Source organism: Aspergillus alliaceus (assembly GCF_009176365.1).
Source record: "Aspergillus alliaceus strain CBS 536.65 unplaced genomic scaffold BDW43scaffold_15, whole genome shotgun sequence".
Taxonomy (NCBI): domain Eukaryota; kingdom Fungi; phylum Ascomycota; class Eurotiomycetes; order Eurotiales; family Aspergillaceae; genus Aspergillus; species Aspergillus alliaceus.
In genome coordinates this window covers 158,441-174,644 of record NW_022474698.1, presented here as the reverse complement: position 1 = coordinate 174,644, position 16,204 = coordinate 158,441, and the positions used below count along the sequence as shown (strand labels likewise).

At 47.5% G+C, this 16,204-nt stretch overlaps 6 protein-coding genes across 6 annotated transcripts; 3 read left to right on the top strand and 3 right to left on the bottom strand.

The window, feature by feature from the left end:
* Window positions 1-784: 784 nt before the first annotated feature.
* BDW43DRAFT_299400 (uncharacterized protein) lies at window positions 785-2,650 on the bottom strand (the record flags this gene model as incomplete). Its single annotated transcript, XM_032044714.1, has 6 exons — window positions 785-903; window positions 957-1,380; window positions 1,428-1,543; window positions 1,606-1,892; window positions 2,360-2,453; window positions 2,647-2,650. The coding sequence occupies 6 exons, from the start codon at window positions 2,648-2,650 to the stop codon at window positions 785-787; spliced, it is 1,044 nt and encodes a 347-aa protein (XP_031901517.1).
* Window positions 2,651-4,175: 1,525 nt separating this feature from the next.
* On the bottom strand, window positions 4,176-5,353 carry BDW43DRAFT_272537 (alpha/beta hydrolase). Its single transcript, XM_032041552.1, has 2 exons — window positions 4,923-5,353; window positions 4,176-4,870 (listed from the first exon to the last, which is right to left on the bottom strand). Exons 1-2 carry the CDS (start codon window positions 5,327-5,329, stop codon window positions 4,264-4,266), a joined length of 1,014 nt encoding a protein of 337 aa, XP_031901516.1. The 5' UTR covers window positions 5,330-5,353; the 3' UTR covers window positions 4,176-4,263.
* Window positions 5,354-5,807: 454 nt separating this feature from the next.
* Window positions 5,808-6,432, top strand: BDW43DRAFT_51518 (putative L-PSP endoribonuclease family protein Brt1). Its single transcript, XM_032050172.1, has 3 exons — window positions 5,808-5,976; window positions 6,041-6,198; window positions 6,284-6,432. The coding sequence occupies exons 1-3, from the start codon at window positions 5,926-5,928 to the stop codon at window positions 6,348-6,350; spliced, it is 276 nt and encodes a 91-aa protein (XP_031901515.1). The 5' UTR covers window positions 5,808-5,925; the 3' UTR covers window positions 6,351-6,432.
* Window positions 5,810-8,792, bottom strand: fetC (putative ferrooxidoreductase Fet3). The gene is made up of 8 exons (XM_032041551.1): window positions 8,259-8,792; window positions 7,706-8,200; window positions 7,435-7,655; window positions 7,034-7,383; window positions 6,677-6,977; window positions 6,284-6,583; window positions 6,041-6,198; window positions 5,810-5,976 (listed from the first exon to the last, which is right to left on the bottom strand). The coding sequence occupies exons 1-6, from the start codon at window positions 8,589-8,591 to the stop codon at window positions 6,514-6,516; spliced, it is 1,770 nt and encodes a 589-aa protein (XP_031901514.1). The 5' UTR covers window positions 8,592-8,792; the 3' UTR covers window positions 5,810-5,976; window positions 6,041-6,198; window positions 6,284-6,513.
* Window positions 8,793-9,102: 310 nt separating this feature from the next.
* Window positions 9,103-10,828, top strand: BDW43DRAFT_51503 (FTR1 family protein). The gene is made up of 4 exons (XM_032050171.1): window positions 9,103-9,407; window positions 9,520-9,644; window positions 9,700-10,145; window positions 10,214-10,828. Exons 1-4 carry the CDS (start codon window positions 9,380-9,382, stop codon window positions 10,728-10,730), a joined length of 1,116 nt encoding a protein of 371 aa, XP_031901513.1. The 5' UTR covers window positions 9,103-9,379; the 3' UTR covers window positions 10,731-10,828.
* Window positions 10,829-11,094: 266 nt separating this feature from the next.
* Window positions 11,095-14,021, top strand: BDW43DRAFT_272519 (uncharacterized protein). The gene is made up of 4 exons (XM_032041550.1): window positions 11,095-11,368; window positions 11,430-12,019; window positions 12,074-12,351; window positions 12,418-14,021. Exons 2-4 carry the CDS (start codon window positions 11,840-11,842, stop codon window positions 13,754-13,756), a joined length of 1,797 nt encoding a protein of 598 aa, XP_031901512.1. The 5' UTR covers window positions 11,095-11,368; window positions 11,430-11,839; the 3' UTR covers window positions 13,757-14,021.
* The last annotated feature ends 2,183 nt before the right edge of the window (window positions 14,022-16,204 follow it).

Genomic DNA, 16,204 nt, shown 5'->3' with positions numbered 1-16,204 from the left:
TGGACTAGTTTGTGTCTTCCATTGTTCTCAATCTAAGAGCCTCCTCTTATATTAGTTATTACTCTAGATATACAACAATGGGATGCTACCTCCTCTTTCTACCTTACCTCTTTCGGTCATTTTGATTTACTTAAATCCGAAGGCAGTAGTAATAAACAGGTTGTACTTCGTATACGGGGGTCTTAAAACGGGTTATGGACAAGTTGGAACAAATATATCTTACAAAATAACTAGAAAAACACCTAGTAGTCCTCTCATATTTCTTAAATACTTTATCAGTATAGTACTCAGCATGTAGTTATCGAATATGTACAACATCCAAAGTCTACTACTCCGCACGCTATTATATCAGAGCCGCTCTAAGGGTTAGCAGCAGACCAGCGTGAAAGCTACACCGACCCCACGGTTCTCAATTAACCGGTGAGTTATATAACCTTGTACGTACAGTATGAGCTCATTAAGCGCTCAGCATTAATGATGGGCCGAGATTCTAAAGAGTTGCCCCTAGGCGAGAGGCTATTGACTACTATGATTTTACTAAGTCGCGATGTTAAATTAACGTAACAGTTTTTTTAATGTCCTATAGTGTGTTGATTGATTGGCCAGCCACCAATGCTCCCATGAACTGGTCTCCTTAAGGGAACAAATCACTGCTCTCGTACGAAGTCCGTATTGCTGTTAGTGACACTGTCGCTCTTCAAACCCTCCGTTTGAAGTGTACAGAAACGCCATTCCAACTTTTGTTTCCTGAATTCACTCTCTAATATATATCTATTAGTGCTACTTACCATCCAGGCCGTCGGACATATTCTTTCAATGGCGGCTCTGCATACCCAATTCGCTTATATGTCATCACATTAATCATAGAATATAATATAGCCATCGTCTCTGAGCCCGGTAGATCTTTCAATGTAGGTCCCAGTACCAGCAGCTGATCACAGACTGTGGACCAATACGTTTCAAACTTCCAGGTCCGTCATGCTTTAGAGCATCGACAACGAGCGCGCAAGAGACAGGACTAGCCAACATGGTTTTATGGAAATAAAAGCTCCCTGCCAGCTTCCCGGGACAAAATATTCGAGCTTTCACATTCGTCACGCCCACCTTTCTCACATCGTATAACGCAGCAGAGGCATCGGGGTCCGTCTGTGGCTGGACAATCAGATCGACACCGGAGTACATGCTCGTGGTAGCCACATACGCCGAGTCACCATTGTTGGCGCGCAGTGCGTGTACGAAATTTGACTCATACCCCTGTTGCTTTATGGCGGGCGTGCACATCTGACTGGGATCAATGCAATTTCCCTCCAACAGTGTGCCGTGGAAGTCGGAGCTGATGGGTATGAAGTCGCTCACTACACCGCGTGTGGACAGCCAGTACTTCAGCACCCATTGCGTAGTAAGTCCCCCTGCGACTAGCTAATCACTCCTATCGGGGATTTGTTGGACACTCCTGAGATGTAGTTGATAGCATAAGCAATATACTCAGCGTTTGTCTGAAAGTCTTCTAGGGAAATCCCCAGGAGGTTGACCCACATCGGATCTGCAAATTCTTTTTGCGCCAGCAGATTCGTTAACCCCCATCGATAAATTGAGCCGTTGGACAGGCGGTTCCAGACACCAATAGGACGGGTTGTTTGCCGTTCGCACCATAGGAGAAACCAGATGGTATATAGAATGCTGATCGAAGCTTGCCCTCATCTACATCACAGGGCGCGTCCTCGGGATACTTTCTGGGATATATTGGCGTTTCCGGCTCCCGAGGGTTTTTATTAACCTCTGTATTGATTTCCAGGTCCGTGAAGCTGCAAATTAGGTCGAGAATCTTAGTCGGTACCAGGCCCTGCGCCACCAGGTCGATAGCTGTCTGGAGCAACGAGGAATTGCCGCGACTGGGAGTAGATGATATACGAGAGAAGGCTCTTCCACACTGGAGGGAGGTCTGATCTTATCATCTTGGACCTCATGGATAGCGCCTAGGAGGAGAGACAATTCTTGGGTGCCCCTTTGCCCAGTTCACCTATACCTTAGGCAGTATGTATTAGAGGACTTAATGGGTCTAGTTCTCCGATAGGCCCTAGTATCAGGCTCCCCAAGCTAGGTACATGAAGTAAAGATGAAAGTATTATTGCTTTGGACGAGTGCATGGTAATGGCGAATAAAACTACATGCTGCTGCTACATGAGAGACAGGTGACAGAGGGAAAGAAAGGTGAACATGCATTAGGATTCCAACCCTGGCAATGGGATATAGTAGGATATGAAAGAGTAGGGAGATATTGAAACTCTAGTCTTAAGTGGCCTTTGTGTCTTAATAACGTAGCATATTTTTACTCTGAGATTTGGTTTCTTGTCCATACATATATATACACACGAAGCCAATCATCATGCCATTGATATAGGAACCCAACCAGAGGAAATCCCCGACCGATCCCAAATACCAAGAATGTGGACCTACATCCGCTAATGAATGTTGAATAGGGCTTTCTTGGTAAAGATCTGTGGGGATATAGGGCAACAACTGGGCGGACATCCTTTGCTGCGTACCAATAACGAGCTCCTCAACATGCCGATATGCAGGGGATGACGGTCAACTTACCTAATAGTCTTGGAATATTCGCAATCGTACTTATCCAGTTTTGTCTACCCATCGAGAGGAAAGCTGATCTCAACCCTATCCCTCGCTTGCAAATCTGTCAGAACAGCCATGTTGTCCTAGCATCCACAGAATGAGGAAAGGACACCTGCGCCTGAGTACCGAGGAATTCAACGCCCAGTTGGAGTTTATGGCGCAGGATCATTGCTCCCAGAAATAAAGCAGCAGGCTAGGGATACTTTAGTTTTCACGTCTTACAAAGAAATTATCGGTTTCCAAAGTTCCTTGCCTAGGCTTTCGGGGTATGGAGTAGCAGGTAGCACATACAAGGATCTTTTCCAGACACGAAACAAGTCAATTTCGCTAGAAATAACACCACGTAACATGACATAGCCGTACTAAGGACAATGGCAGTGTAGGCTCGCGAGGCTCCAAGACTTACTAACCAGAGTTTGTGAACCGTACGGCCGGTTTACCATGATGTCTAACAGGTCAGACGAACCTCATAGGCTTCTCCTTCTACGCTCCTCATCACTACCTAGCGAATCCTATGCGAGTCTCACGGGCATTAAATATGTATGGGAACTCACGATGGTGATATCCCGAAAGGGTACACCGATTGTCTACAAACTGTCAGCCTTAGTGAAGTCCATGAAACGATAGCTGGCTCTCTTTGCTTTGGAATATCTAACGAGTTGCGGACAGTGCTTATTCTAATATTGATATGAGTAATTATGCACCCGAAGTGTCAAATAGCTATACCGCATTAAAAGCAATCAAGAACCCAAGCCGTGCTTCTGTCCAGAGCAAGGAGTACCTATACTTCCTCAGCAAGAAGGGAAGTACAACTAGCGACCGACCGACGGTATCCAGATTCAGGAGATGCCAGTAATCTCAGTAATCATGTCTCCCAGGAACAAACAGGCCGTCATCTATAATTGTAAGATCTACTGTAAAGGCTGGGCATGTTCGGGTGGCGGTAGATGGCCAGAGAGCGTGGAACTGTCAGCCGACGGGGGTTCCAGTTGGCATACCATTCTAATCGAGAACCTCTCCTAGGAATATAAATGGGTCTGGTGCACTTGGCATTTTCAACTCCCCTGCGACGTCGAAGGCTAGATCGAGATCGTCTGCCGATGGAGGGATAATTCCATCAACACACAGCCTTTGAACGTTCGGGCCACGTGAAACTGGGGTCTCCATGTAAAGAGCTCTGCTCATCAAATCAATGTCTATAGCATTAACAAATTTCGGCCTCTGCACAGCAGCGGCTCGAAAATTTTGAGCACACGGGCACGCCGTTTGCTCCGTGGCCGGTGGAATTCAAACCCCAGTCTTAGGAGGGGTACGAAAAGTTCGGGAAAGAGAATGATCTGAAGGACGTTGATGATTAATTTGATCACCTTTGGAAACTACGAGGGATAGAGTACTGCGGAGAGGAGGACTGGATTCTGTAATGTACTTTTCGAACTTGACTGGTCATTGATATACCTAACAATGGCCCGACTAGCTCCAAATAATGTGATTGCGGCAGGTTTCTTTCTGTTTTCTTTCTCTACCATATTTTTTTATAGGGGTCCTGCTGGTGAACGTTTTGCGTATGTCATCTATATAAATTGCGAATATGTTAGCCAATATATATAATGATAACGACTCTATGAAGTATGACTAGGACCAAAACACCTCCGCCAACAGATCACACATCAACGTAATGGACCTTTTCCCCTCCTTCAATGCCTTGTCCATCGCCAAAAAGGGATGCGGCATGCCCTTCATGACCTGCAAATCAACCTTCACTCCAGCTTTCTTCAGTTTCTCAGCATACTGCTCTCCCTCCGTCCGAAGCACATCCAACTCGCCAACCATGACTAGTGCCCTTGGCAGCTTCGACCAATCGCCATTGTAGAACAAGGGGCTTGCCTCGGGATTTGTACGGTCCGCATGATTCGGCAGATAGTGATCGCGGTACCAGATCATCTTAGCAGCTGGGAGGGCCGGCGTGTGTTCGTATAATCTGTAGGATTCATTGTTTTCCACCGTCGCTGTATTATCAGTCACCGGGACGGAAAGCAGCTGAGCAAGGAAGTGGACAGGTGGTGAGAGTGTTAGGGCTTTGTGAGTAATGATTGTTGCTAGATTGCCCCCCGCCGAGGAGCCACCGGTCGCCATTTTGGTAGTGCTAATAGAGAGGCGAGATGGTCCGTCAGAAATCAACCAGAGAAGCGCTTCCCAACAATCATGAACAGCTGCGGGGAAGGGGTTTTCTGGGGCGAGCCTAACTCCATAGTCAGCTTCAGTTATATCTGAGATCATGAAGGTGCGTGTACCTATAATCGACCGTAACGACGACGCAATTCCCCCTCACACATAGATTTGTACACACCGGGTTCTCCGTGTTGATATTCCCCAGTACCCATCCACCTCCGTGGAAATACAGCATTACTGGCCAACCTCCCTCTGGTGTTTCCCCAGCTGGCGTGTATGCGCGTACCCAGATCTCCGGACCCTGTGTCGCACATCGCTTGATGGTGATATCCTCCGTCTTTCCGACCTCGAGGAGCGGACCCCCACCAGGAATCAAGACCCCACTTGTCCGGGAGGCTTCGACGGGCTGGAGATGAACTTGCTGCTGGTTGATGACATATTGATTGTAGAAGGAGACGTATTCAGGATCCAGGAGATCCTTCACAGAGGGATGGAGAGGATAAGGAGGCTGAGGAGCTGAGATTGACATGGTGTTTCAATGCTGGGGTTGTACCAAGGGAATACTCAAGGATCACAGTAGGTGTATGAGTCAGTGGAAATTCAGTGCCCTTTTGTTTCCCTACCGTCCCCTCGCCGAGCGTTACATTCCAGGTTTAAGGGTTTCATCCCGACGCAAGGGACGTGGGGGTTTCCGTGCCATATTCCTGATATGGAACCTTGCGAAGTAGTATGTGCATGAAGATATGCCGATGAAACGATGACAATCTGATTGATTATCGGTATTCCTAGCCACTGATCTTACAGAATTATTCGAGTGAAGTGGGGTTTGACAGTTATGTTATTGGAAGTCGGAAGTTTGGCGTGGGGGTGTGGGTTTAGATTGGAAGTAAATTTTGGGGATAAATGGAGTTGTTTTGCTTTCCCCGCATTTAGTTCAATTTATATAAATTTAACCATACATCTAACCCAGGTAGAGACATGATACAGAACTACTACATATATATATGTAACAATATGGCTACCAAAATCCCAATCCTCACCGAGAAAGCACCCAAGCCTCTCCCGGGAATCTACTCCTAGGCCATCGTCTCCAATGGCGTCGTATACTGTTCCGGTGCGGTCGCCATGGATCCAGAAACCGGCAAGATTGTCGACGGAGACATCGAAGCTCATACGGTGCCTGTTCCAAAGCTTTCACTGCATCCATATAAAACCATAGATAGGTACTGACAAAGACCAGCACCAATGCATCAAGAACCTCTCGCACGTCCTCAAAGCCGCCGGTAGCGATATCACGAAGGTCCTCAAGGTAAACGTCTTTCTGTTTGATATGAGTGACTTCGACAAGATGAATTCCGTGTATATGCAGTATTGGGGAGATGTGAAGCCCTGTCGGACGTATGTTTGCCCTCTACCCTCGGGCTGGCTCTTGTTTTACATGGAGAGGGTTTGGTTTTAATTCTTTATACTAACGTGTTTCTAGATGTGTGGCTGTTAAGACGTTACCCTTGAATACAGATGTGGAAATTGAGTGTATTGCTGCTATTTAGACTAAAATTCTATGCGTTGGCGGAGTATCCAGTTAGAAACATTCGTGGTCATTCTTCTACGGCTTCTAAATAAGAGCGATTTCCGAATTAAACGTAGTGCTATCCGTGTCAAGGATTGGAGGGAAGAATGTGGTTTTCCGTTAGAAAGCGACATATCACTCATCTAGTTACTCTCTACTTCCCGCCTCTCATCGGTTGATGGTTGTGTCCTAGTAATCGGTGCCATACCGTACCTATATCCGTCAGTACACAACGACCACTTCACTCCAAATTGGAGATTGAAGATAGGTTGAATCACGGCCGGGAAGGATAGTATATATACATACCAGACAATGCTCATCAGGCCTAGAATTGCTGCAATGCAGCTAAACACCAAGGCTACAATGCCTCGGGCCGTAAAGCTAGCGGGAAGTGGTGGAACTGAGGTATTCTCCCCTGTTAGATCGTAAAAGTCCTTTGCATTCCCTGCCGCGTTGCCTTCTTTGAGAGTATCACTTGCATCACAGGCCTGCCAGTGGTCGTCTGGAATTGTAAGTGTTTTTTGCAATTCTAGTGGTGCTTCTACTAGAACGACGGCAAGGCCAGCGTCCATATGCCATTCGATGTGACAGTGGAAGATCCATACTCCTAGGCCATCAGTTAGCTACCCAGTCAGAAGTATGAATGCGGGTTGGGAGCCCTACCTGGATTATCTGCTCTGAACCGGATAACAAAGTACCCTGTCGGCTTTACATAAATAGTATCTCGTCGCATCGGGACGGACGGAAAAGCAGGATGATTGCTGGCATCGTAGTGGCCTGCATCCTCATCACTACGGGCGATGACTTGGAAATTATGACCGTGAAGATGAAAAGGATGCTTTCCAGTGTCGTCGTTGTTTAAAACAAGATCGATAATATCCCCTTTGTTCAGCACGAAGGCGTTGGTATTGTATCCGTATATAGTAGAATTCGTCGCAGCTGATCCGGTGGACAGTGCCGTGTAAAGTGTGGGTACTTTGGGCATAATATACGTTATGCCGTTGAAGAAGGCACTGCTTCTGGTCAGCCGTGGGGAAATGTAGTCTATAAAGTGATCATAATACTAATTAGCACCGTCTCCCAAGTTATCCATGGTAAGATCCAGGGTGACGGTATAGTCGGGGTCTCCCAATAATTTCTCGCCATCGACGGGTACAAGGTTGAAGTCGTCGTAGGGATCGAACGATGAGATGTCTGTCGGAGAGGGCTTGTTAGCCTTCTCATCGTAGACCAACCATCCTGTAACATTGTAATTCAGTGTCGGAGGGAGTGTATCGAAAAGGTCCTACCAGATGATTAATAATATGGCAGGTCAATGGACGAAGTGCAACTTACGGTATCCATGCTGCCCACCATAGCATAGTTCTTGCTTGTGTCATTTTTCATTGTGACCAAGAAACTGTAGCGTTGCGCGGCGGTAATATAAATCATACTGGCCTCTGCTGGTTCGGTCCACACTCCGTCAATCTCCACAATCTTCATGGTATGGCCTTCGATCCAGAAATACTGGCTTGCGAAAGCCGCCACGTTGACTAGTCGAAACAGGTAAGTTTTTCCCGGCTCAACCGCTAGAGTCAAGTTCTGAGTATCATTCATGAGGGCCGACTTTGGCACGGGTTCTGCTCCGGTAGGATTCAAGACACTGATAAACTGCTTGAGCAGTGTTGGCATGGGGTCATGATACCACTCCGATAGTGTAATGATGCGCTCCTCATCATAGAGACCCGCATATGGCTCGTCAGCGCCTTTGATAACTAGAGCCTGTCGTAGTCCGTCCGGATACTGCCCCCGAGCATGCGAGTGATACCAGTATGTACCAGTTTGATCGACCTGTACCGTCAGTCATGGTTAAGGCATCTAGCGACCCGTATAGATCGAAGCCACTCACCGTGAAATTATAGACGAAAGTGGAGCCTGGGGCAATGTCGCACTGCGTGATACTTGGAGCACCATCCATATGAGTCGTTCCATTCTGGAAAAAGCCATGCCAATGAATACTGGTCGATTCATTACCCAACGCGTTGTATACCTTGGCGACCACTCGATCGCCGAGGGTAAAATTGAGCACGGGAAGGGGCCATTGGCCATTGATCCCAATCACAGGACGTTCTTGCAAGCCATCTGGATTGGCCGACACCCAAGTGATGTTCCATTCATAATTGAGGGTCTTGGCACGAGCTGCGAGAATGTGGACAAGGTAGCCCACCAACCAGAGCAGCATGATAAGCTTGCGGTGAAGCGCTCACAGATTAGAAAATGAGAAAGTTCCTCACGCTCTATCCTCGCTGTTGGGATGGGACAGGGGAGTTTTGGAGTGGGTGGAACATGATTCATGCCCATTGCGTAGATAAATGACAGGACAGGGCATTCCTAACGTTTGAAGGAAGGCTGGCACACATTCGTACTAGAATGTCTTTCGAATTAGATTAAATGGGCCCACTCAATGTTACCCAAAGGGAAAAAAGAGAAAAGAGCCAAGCGATGATCTGATACGGCTTAGCGGAAGCTTAACCCTCGTTAAGGGTTCTAGACTAGTATTTCAATTGTTGATCCCACTTATCAGATCCTACCTCAGGCCACCCAAAGCCAATCAAATAATCAATTGATATGAAAATTTTCATTTCCATTAGGCAATCATTTGAGAAAGGTTTTACCCTGTAGTTCGTGACGGAAAATAGTGGTGGGAAAGGGTGGAACGATATTTTCAGTCCGAATCCCTTCATGCGCTTCCCTCTCACTCCTCGTTTACGGTTACTGGATTCACTCGGGGGATTTATTTTTTATTTTTGGCTTTAATTATGATTATCTTCCCGTTGTGTTATAATCAATCAATCAGATAATCTATTCCCCGATTTGGACTGGTAGTGGCTCTCTTTTGCTTTTGTCTTTTATTTATTTTACTTATCAACGGCTGGGCTGTCCGCAAGTATTTATGCGTTGTTCTTGTTCTCCTGTCCTCCGATAGATCTTCAGCCCTCTTTCATCCTCTTTCTCCCCTCCTTAGGCAACATGACCACCGACGTATTTGCAGTTCCTAGTAGGTAGTGTTATTTCTTTCTCTCTTCCCCATTCCCTCTTGAAGCTTGTTTCATCCTCGCTATACCCTATCGTCGATAGAGGAAACTAGTCTGATTAACTTCTTACTGAAGTATTCTTTATTTGCTTTCGAGAATGCGTTGAAACCAGCATCATTGTTTCCGTTTTACTCGCCTTTATCAAGCAGACACTGGGATCGGATACTGATGCTGTTACTCGCAAAAAACTGGTCAAACAGGTGAATATCCCCCCTCCCTGCAAAAATATATGAGGACCGCATTAACAGTCCTTAGGTATGGTGGGGAGTTGCCATCGGGCTGTTTATATGCCTTTGTATTGGAGGAGGTATGATTGGGGCCTTCTATGGGTACGGTAAGGACCATTTTGCTAGTACAGAGGATCTATGGGAGGGCATCTTCGCCTTAGTAGCCGCCGTCATCATCACCGTCATGGGAGCAGCCCTCCTGCGGGTGAATAAACTGCAGGAGAAATGGCGTGTCAAGCTGGCCCAGGCGTTAGAGGCAAAACCCCAGTCCCAAGGAAGAATGAGAGAGAAGATCAAGCAATGGACACAAAAGTATTTCATGTTCATCTTACCCCTGATCACGGTTCTCCGAGAGGGCCTTGAGGCAGTGGTGTTTATCGGGGGTGTTAGTCTCAGCTTCCCTGCCAGTGCGTTCCCTCTCCCTGTATTCACTGGGATTTTGGCTGGTGTGGTGGTGGGCTATATCATTTATCGGTGAGTTTGATCTGGATGAACGGTGACAATAAATCCTCTGTGCTAATGGAGCTTACGTCCTGTCATAGGGGCGGGAACCAAACCTCCCTTCAGATATTTATGGTCATCTCGACATGTCTACTCTACCTGGTCGCTGCTGGACTTTTGTCTCGAGGCGTTTGGTTCTTGGAGAATAATACATGGAGTAATCTCATCGGCGGCGATGCTGGAGAAACAGGGGCCGGTCCTGGATCTTATGACATCCGCCAAAGTGTGTGGCATGTGAATTGCTGCAGTCCCCTGGTGAATGGTGGCGGAGGATGGGGAATTTTCAATGCCATCCTTGGATGGCAAAATTCCGCAACCTATGGTTCTGTCATCTCCTACAACCTCTACTGGCTGGTGGTCATCGTCTGGTTCGTTGTAATGCGGTACCGGGAACAACACGGAAGTTGGCCATTAGTGGACCGCTTGGTTCGGCGATACAAAAGCCAGAAGGCTGAGGGAGGTGCGATACATTTCGAGAGTACAGCAGACATCGGAGACTTGACTGGTAACAAAGCCTCAGGGAGTGGAGTAATGCGTCTCCATGCCACTGAAGTCTGATGGGGTAGACGCATGGTGTAGAATTGCGTTTGTGTTGGCATATGTCTGCTCTGAGTATGGGATAGTGTATCGGACTCCATCCGTTGACCCCTCGTGAGGCTGCTTATAATAATATCATTACCTATTAAACTGCGCCCTAAACCGTGTTTCCAGTCAATCTTGACCTCAAAGGCAGACAATTCAGCATTTCTATCCGGATTGTCCGCGCCACGCGTCCATTAAACCCTTCATGCTTTTGACCAAGACATCAATAGACCTAGATGTATAGAGCCACTACCACATAATTCATCCTAGCAAGGGTATGTTAAATGTGTGTGCTGAAGGGGTCTGAATCACGTGGGGTCGCCCTCTTTCTTTTCTCTCCCTTCGATCTTTGTATACTTCCGACTCTTTAACTCTCCCTTCATTGCAAACACCCTTCATCCCCTGGAACATTTACATCCCATGATTCCAGCACTTCAACTGATTTCTTCCCCTGCATTCTACCCGAGCATATGTCTCACTAGTGCTTCTCTATGTCGACAGTTCTATTCGTGCGGACACCACGCGATCGCCCCTTGGAATGCGTCCCGTAACCTAAATCAAGGAGAATGAATTGAGTGAAAATCGATAGGACAGTGCGACGAAACTCAGTACATGTAAGCAGACACTATGGCACTCGGATAGGGATTAAGAATTGACTTTACTGACCCCCCTTATACGTTCCATGAGGAATATTGAATCTACATTCCTCGGAATGACGTCCCATACAAGATGCGAGCCCTACTATTTTGCTTCCAGGCCTCCTGCCTATACATTCCAGCCCCTCTCACTCACACTCTATCCGTGTTTGACGCGCCTGAGCCCTCGATGTCATTTCCCATTTAGTCTCTGATGGGCCCTTGAGTTCTACCTCATGATTTTTATTTATACATACACGTTCAATCCCAAAAAGAAGAATATAAGTCTGATCACTGTCAACTCGTCGCGTTAGCCCCCGTTTACCTTCCATCTCAAATTACCCGACTTTTCAACCCACCCCCGTCGTCTTTCACCGTGGATGCCCATCGTCCACACTTGTGGAGGCTGTAGTACAGCTCGCTTCAATTGTTAACCTGGCGAAGGTCACCATGGCCAATGGTCGAATGCACTCCGCGAGAGGAGGGGCTTGGACAAAAGTCGTCATATTCATCTCCCTCTATGTCTTGCTTTTGGAATCGGTCATTGAGTGGGCTCTTGTCCTCTATCTCTATGGGAACAGAGAGGTCGACACGAAAATGACCCCGAGCTTGATCCTTACTCTTGTAGCTGTCAGTATACCCCTGAAAGAATTTCTAATATTCGGTACTGATTATAATACTCAGTCCTTTTTCACCGTACCTCTCATTGTTCTCCATAGTCTTCTTGCGTGGCAGTATAACAGAGTTTCTGGTTTTGAAGGCCAGAAGACGATGTTGCGGACTGCTTGCACATATCTTTTGCGACTGACTGTTATCATATGGCTGGCGGCCAGTGTGGCAGGCTTAGTAGTTGTTTCGCAACAAGCTTCGTGCCTTCCTGATACTGCCAACGGTAGCTTTTGGAATACGGGCGTCAGCTGTGCTCTTCACAGGGCGGTTGTCATTGTATCGATTATGTCTTTGTAAGTCACGAACGCTTATGCATTGAGTAGTGGCGTTCATTGGCTGACTTTATTCGTAAATACCAGCATAACCGCCTGTCTCTACTTCTGTTCTAGGGAGCTCTGCGAGCGCCCGTACGATGTATCAATGCTAGGTGTATACAGACAGCAAGCGGTTTGTGATGAGAGCATCTTCTCAAACTCGAGCCTGGAAAGTGATACCTTGAAGGATGGCATTCTCTATCTTTGTCCCGGGCCCAATGCTCCGTATGGAGCCCGCGACCCGCATTGGCCGTCATCCACTGGTCAGCTATTCGAGAAACCTACCGTGTCTCATTTCCAGCACTCTGCACCAATTCATCAAAAGCAACACTCAGGACTCGATGTAAGCCCTGAGTCGGAAAATGCCGAGACCTTATCAGGCTCAACCCTAATCCACAACGGTACATCTACCACCAACTTTTATTCAATCTCTCGCACACCCACTTTTGGAACTTCAGGAAGTATCGGTGAGGGATTCATGCAAAGTCCCGTCGCAGAACTACCCAGTGGTCAAGAAGATTCATCAAGGTCTAGTCATAAGAGGCAGAAGTCTTCCTTATCATCGCTTCGCAAGTATCTTCCAAAAGCCTTCCCTATATCACTGCCTTTATCAGCGGATCCTCAAATTCGTGCTCTTGCTGATTCCGCTGCACCTCGGGATGTGGAAGAGCAACCACAGATGGAGATACTAAGCAAGGGTGGTGCTTCCGGACAGCAATTTGATACTGATTCCGAAGAGAAAGAGGGAGTGGCTTCTACCACTGTCGATCCTGAATTGCCAAGGTTACCAGAGGGTCAGGCTCTTACAAGCATCCAGGCCCGGCCAATGTCCTCGAGCTCCTCTGATGCACCCGAGGTCGTGCTACCTGCGCCTCTCAAAGTACACAGATCCAATACATCGCATACCGCACCGATACCTCGTAGCATCCATCGCCGCCAACCTAGTTATACAATCATCCCACCAAATCCGCTGGCATGGCATCCTGTTGGTAGGGTAGCCAGTCATAGAGCCTCCGTGGTGGAGCCTGATACCCAAATCCGTCAAAACGCACGGTCTAAAGAACGACGACAAAGTCGACATTACCAGTTTGAACAGTCGCATGTACCCCGCCATACCAGAAGTTATCATCAACCGCAAAGCCGGCACAACTACCGTGGCCGGTATGAACCGCGTCGCATGTCCTCTCAGTCCCGGAGGAATGATGTCGAAATCCACTACCCTAGCACGCGACGGCCACGCAGCACTACTTGTGGTGGACTTGGATCAACAGGAGCTCTGGATTGTATCCGGGAATCAGGAGCATCCGTGGATGAAACCCGGGACATGGTTTCTGATGCCAACACTTATCGCGGGACCAATCGTACGAGTATGGCCGGGTACTAATCATTATCTCAGTCCGCAGGTCAGACTGTAGAGATGAAGGATAAGAAAACAGGGAACAAGAACCCCACTGGTATGGGCAGCAAAAGCGATATAAACAAACCTATTGATCCTATGTCTTTTGAGTGAGCTACTTTCTTCTATCTTCTCCTGTCTAAATACTAGCAATATACCGATGCCAAACGCTCATGTATTAGTCTTTTTATTTGAAGTTGATGACTGTTGAGACGAGAATTAACGGAATTGATATTTTTGTTTATTGTCTAAACTACCGTCTTTTCGCCCTGAATCCTCGTTGACACAGATTTATTGTAAAAGCTATTAGATGGATCTTGTTAGCTGACCAGTATTGCAAAGGCTCGACAAGGCTACAATAGGAATTCTATACCATAGGGAAAGGGAACATATAGAAGAGAAAAGGAAGAAGTTAGTCCATGGATTCAATTGACTATAAATTACACCACTCAATGTTAATGTCCCGGAAAACCAAACCCCGATGAATGCCTTCTTATACAATAAAAGAGAAAAGTCCAACCAATATAAAAGATGTCTCAAACACAGACCCAGGAACAAAATCGCCGATACAAACCAGGAATCACCTAACAAAGCGTCATGTTGGTCCAGTTCATGCTTTCTTCCTTCCATTCTTCACATAGGCATACCGGTACGGCTGCATCGGTCGTCCTTTATCGTCAAAATTCTCCTTGTTTTCTCCAAGTTCCTTTTGGCCCACCGTGTACAGGTAGGCTTTGCCGAATTGGTCGCGCTGGCGAAGGGCGGCATTCACACGATCCGCCCATACCTTTTCACGGGTTTCCACGGATCGGGCGATTTTCTTGTCTATTGCCGCAGCTACTTCGTCTTTCGCCGTGATGATGTTCTCGAGCTCCTTGATCTCTGCACGGAGAGATTTTATCTCGCTCTCTTGGGTCGCGCGTGAGCTGCGTAATGCTTGGAGCTCGGACTTTAGTTTTCCTTCGCGCTTTTCAGCGGTAGCGAGGAGATTCCGTAGTTTACGATTTGAGTCGGAGTGGGCGGCACGGAGAGTCGAGATGGCGGTGGCATGGGCGGTTTGGAGGCTTCGTAGTTGTGCCTGGTGGGTTTCTTCTAAGTCGGACGCTTTCTGTGTTGGAGGGGAGGGGGGAGGGCTGGGTTGTTGTGTGTTCTTTTCTTCGTGGAGACGCTTGATGGTACCCTGCGCTTCGGAGTACTCGTCTTTCAGCTCGTTTAGCTCGCGGTTGGCCTTGTCGAAGTTGGATTTAAGTTCCTCTACTCGTTTGGACAAACGGGTATTCTCGCCTTCGATCGAGTTAATGAGAGTTTGGGCCTCCGTGGCTTGTTCTTGGGACCGCTTTAATTGGGCTTCAAGTGCCTTTTCAGCTGATGACGCTTGCTCTAGTTCGGTTTGCAGTTTCGCTAGTTCTTCGCGCAGCTCAAGCTCTTGCTCACCTGAGTCACTGTCTTTCGGGACGGCCTCGGAGCGAATTGGCATGGAATTTATTAGTTCCAAGATATCTTCATACGTGTTGCGGCTCGTCTCCCAGGGGAGATCCGCTGCCATTGCTTTGAGAGCGTTTTCCTGCGCAGTGACTTGCGACTGCGCGCGACTCAAATCAGCCTCAAGCGTACTGTTCTTCTCCTCTAAGGGCCGGTTTTTTACCTCAAGCGTGGCGACCCTGTCCTCTAAAGTCCGGTATTCCCGATTTGCACGGTCTACCTCCGCTTCAAGCTTCTGGGTTTCTAGAAGTTGATCGTCAATCTGAGCTTTGAGTTCATCAATTTCGGTATTCTTTTCCCGAAGTTGTAGCTCCTTAGACGCAGTAACCTCCTTAAGCTTAGCAAGGGTCTCATCAAGAGTATCATCCCGTTTTTTGAGTTGCTCTTGTGCTAGATTCAATTGCTGGCGCAAATTCGCGATTGTCTCTAGCCTCTCAGCACCTATGTCTGTAGACGCCTGTCGGTCTTGCAGCTCTTCTCGCATATCTGAAATCTGCTTCTGGAGAGCACTAAGTCCTGATTCGTTTATGGACGACCTCTGCAGAAGAGATTCCTTCTCCTCATTTTGCTTTTGAAGTAATTGAATCTGTTCATGTAGAAGCGCGTCGTCGTTACGTTTCGCATGAACTTTATCTAATAGAGCTGTCTTCTTCTGAACCTCCGCCTGCAAATGTTTTATTTGTTCACCGGCCGAAGCAGCTTCCAGGACACGTCTGTGATTCCTTTCCAGTTGTTCGTCTCGGTCTTGGACTGCCTGCTTTAGCTCTGCAATCTGCCCGAGCAAGTCATCTTTCGCATCTGTCTGGTCTGTGCTAGGTGTTGTTTTATGCCTCCGAACCGTTGGTGTCCCCGCCGTGTCCGGCTCATCATCTGGATCCTCCTCGATGTTCTCGAGCTGCGTCATCTCCTTTGACAGCGCATTGCCCCTGTGCAATAGATGAGATGGCGTAGACA

What these genes read in the sequence shown, in the direction of transcription:
- BDW43DRAFT_51503 (XM_032050171.1), top strand. Translation starts at nt 9,380, where the DNA reads ATGACCACCGACGTATTTGCAGTTCCTA. An exon ending in CGACGTATTTGCAGTTCCTA is followed by an intron (nt 9,408 to 9,519) that starts GTAGGTAGTGTT and finishes TTCTTACTGAAG; the next exon opens with TATTCTTTATTTGCTTTCGA. An exon ending in GTGGGCTATATCATTTATCG is followed by an intron (nt 10,146 to 10,213) that starts GTGAGTTTGATC and finishes GTCCTGTCATAG; the next exon opens with GGGCGGGAACCAAACCTCCC.
- BDW43DRAFT_272519 (XM_032041550.1), top strand. Translation starts at nt 11,840, where the DNA reads ATGGCCAATGGTCGAATGCACTCCGCGAGAGGAGGGGCTTGGACAAAA. An exon ending in TGATCCTTACTCTTGTAGCT is followed by an intron (nt 12,020 to 12,073) that starts GTCAGTATACCC and finishes TATAATACTCAG; the next exon opens with TCCTTTTTCACCGTACCTCT. An exon ending in ATTGTATCGATTATGTCTTT is followed by an intron (nt 12,352 to 12,417) that starts GTAAGTCACGAA and finishes CGTAAATACCAG; the next exon opens with CATAACCGCCTGTCTCTACT.
- BDW43DRAFT_272537 (XM_032041552.1), bottom strand. Translation starts at nt 5,329, where the DNA reads ATGTCAATCTCAGCTCCTCAGCCTCCTTATCCTCTCCATCCCTCTGTG. An exon ending in GTCGTTACGGTCGATTATAG is followed by an intron (nt 4,871 to 4,922) that starts GTACACGCACCT and finishes CTATGGAGTTAG; the next exon opens with GCTCGCCCCAGAAAACCCCT.
- fetC (XM_032041551.1), bottom strand. Translation starts at nt 8,591, where the DNA reads ATGCTGCTCTGGTTGGTGGGCTACCTTGTCCACATTCTCGCAGCTCGT. An exon ending in TGGTGGGCAGCATGGATACC is followed by an intron (nt 7,656 to 7,705) that starts GTAAGTTGCACT and finishes ATCATCTGGTAG; the next exon opens with GACCTTTTCGATACACTCCC. An exon ending in GGCCTGATGAGCATTGTCTG is followed by an intron (nt 6,584 to 6,676) that starts GTATGTATATAT and finishes TGACGGATATAG; the next exon opens with GTACGGTATGGCACCGATTA.
- BDW43DRAFT_51518 (XM_032050172.1), top strand. Translation starts at nt 5,926, where the DNA reads ATGGATCCAGAAACCGGCAAGATTGTCGACGGAGACATCGAAGCTCAT. An exon ending in GAGACATCGAAGCTCATACG is followed by an intron (nt 5,977 to 6,040) that starts GTGCCTGTTCCA and finishes GACAAAGACCAG; the next exon opens with CACCAATGCATCAAGAACCT. An exon ending in GATGTGAAGCCCTGTCGGAC is followed by an intron (nt 6,199 to 6,283) that starts GTATGTTTGCCC and finishes ACGTGTTTCTAG; the next exon opens with ATGTGTGGCTGTTAAGACGT.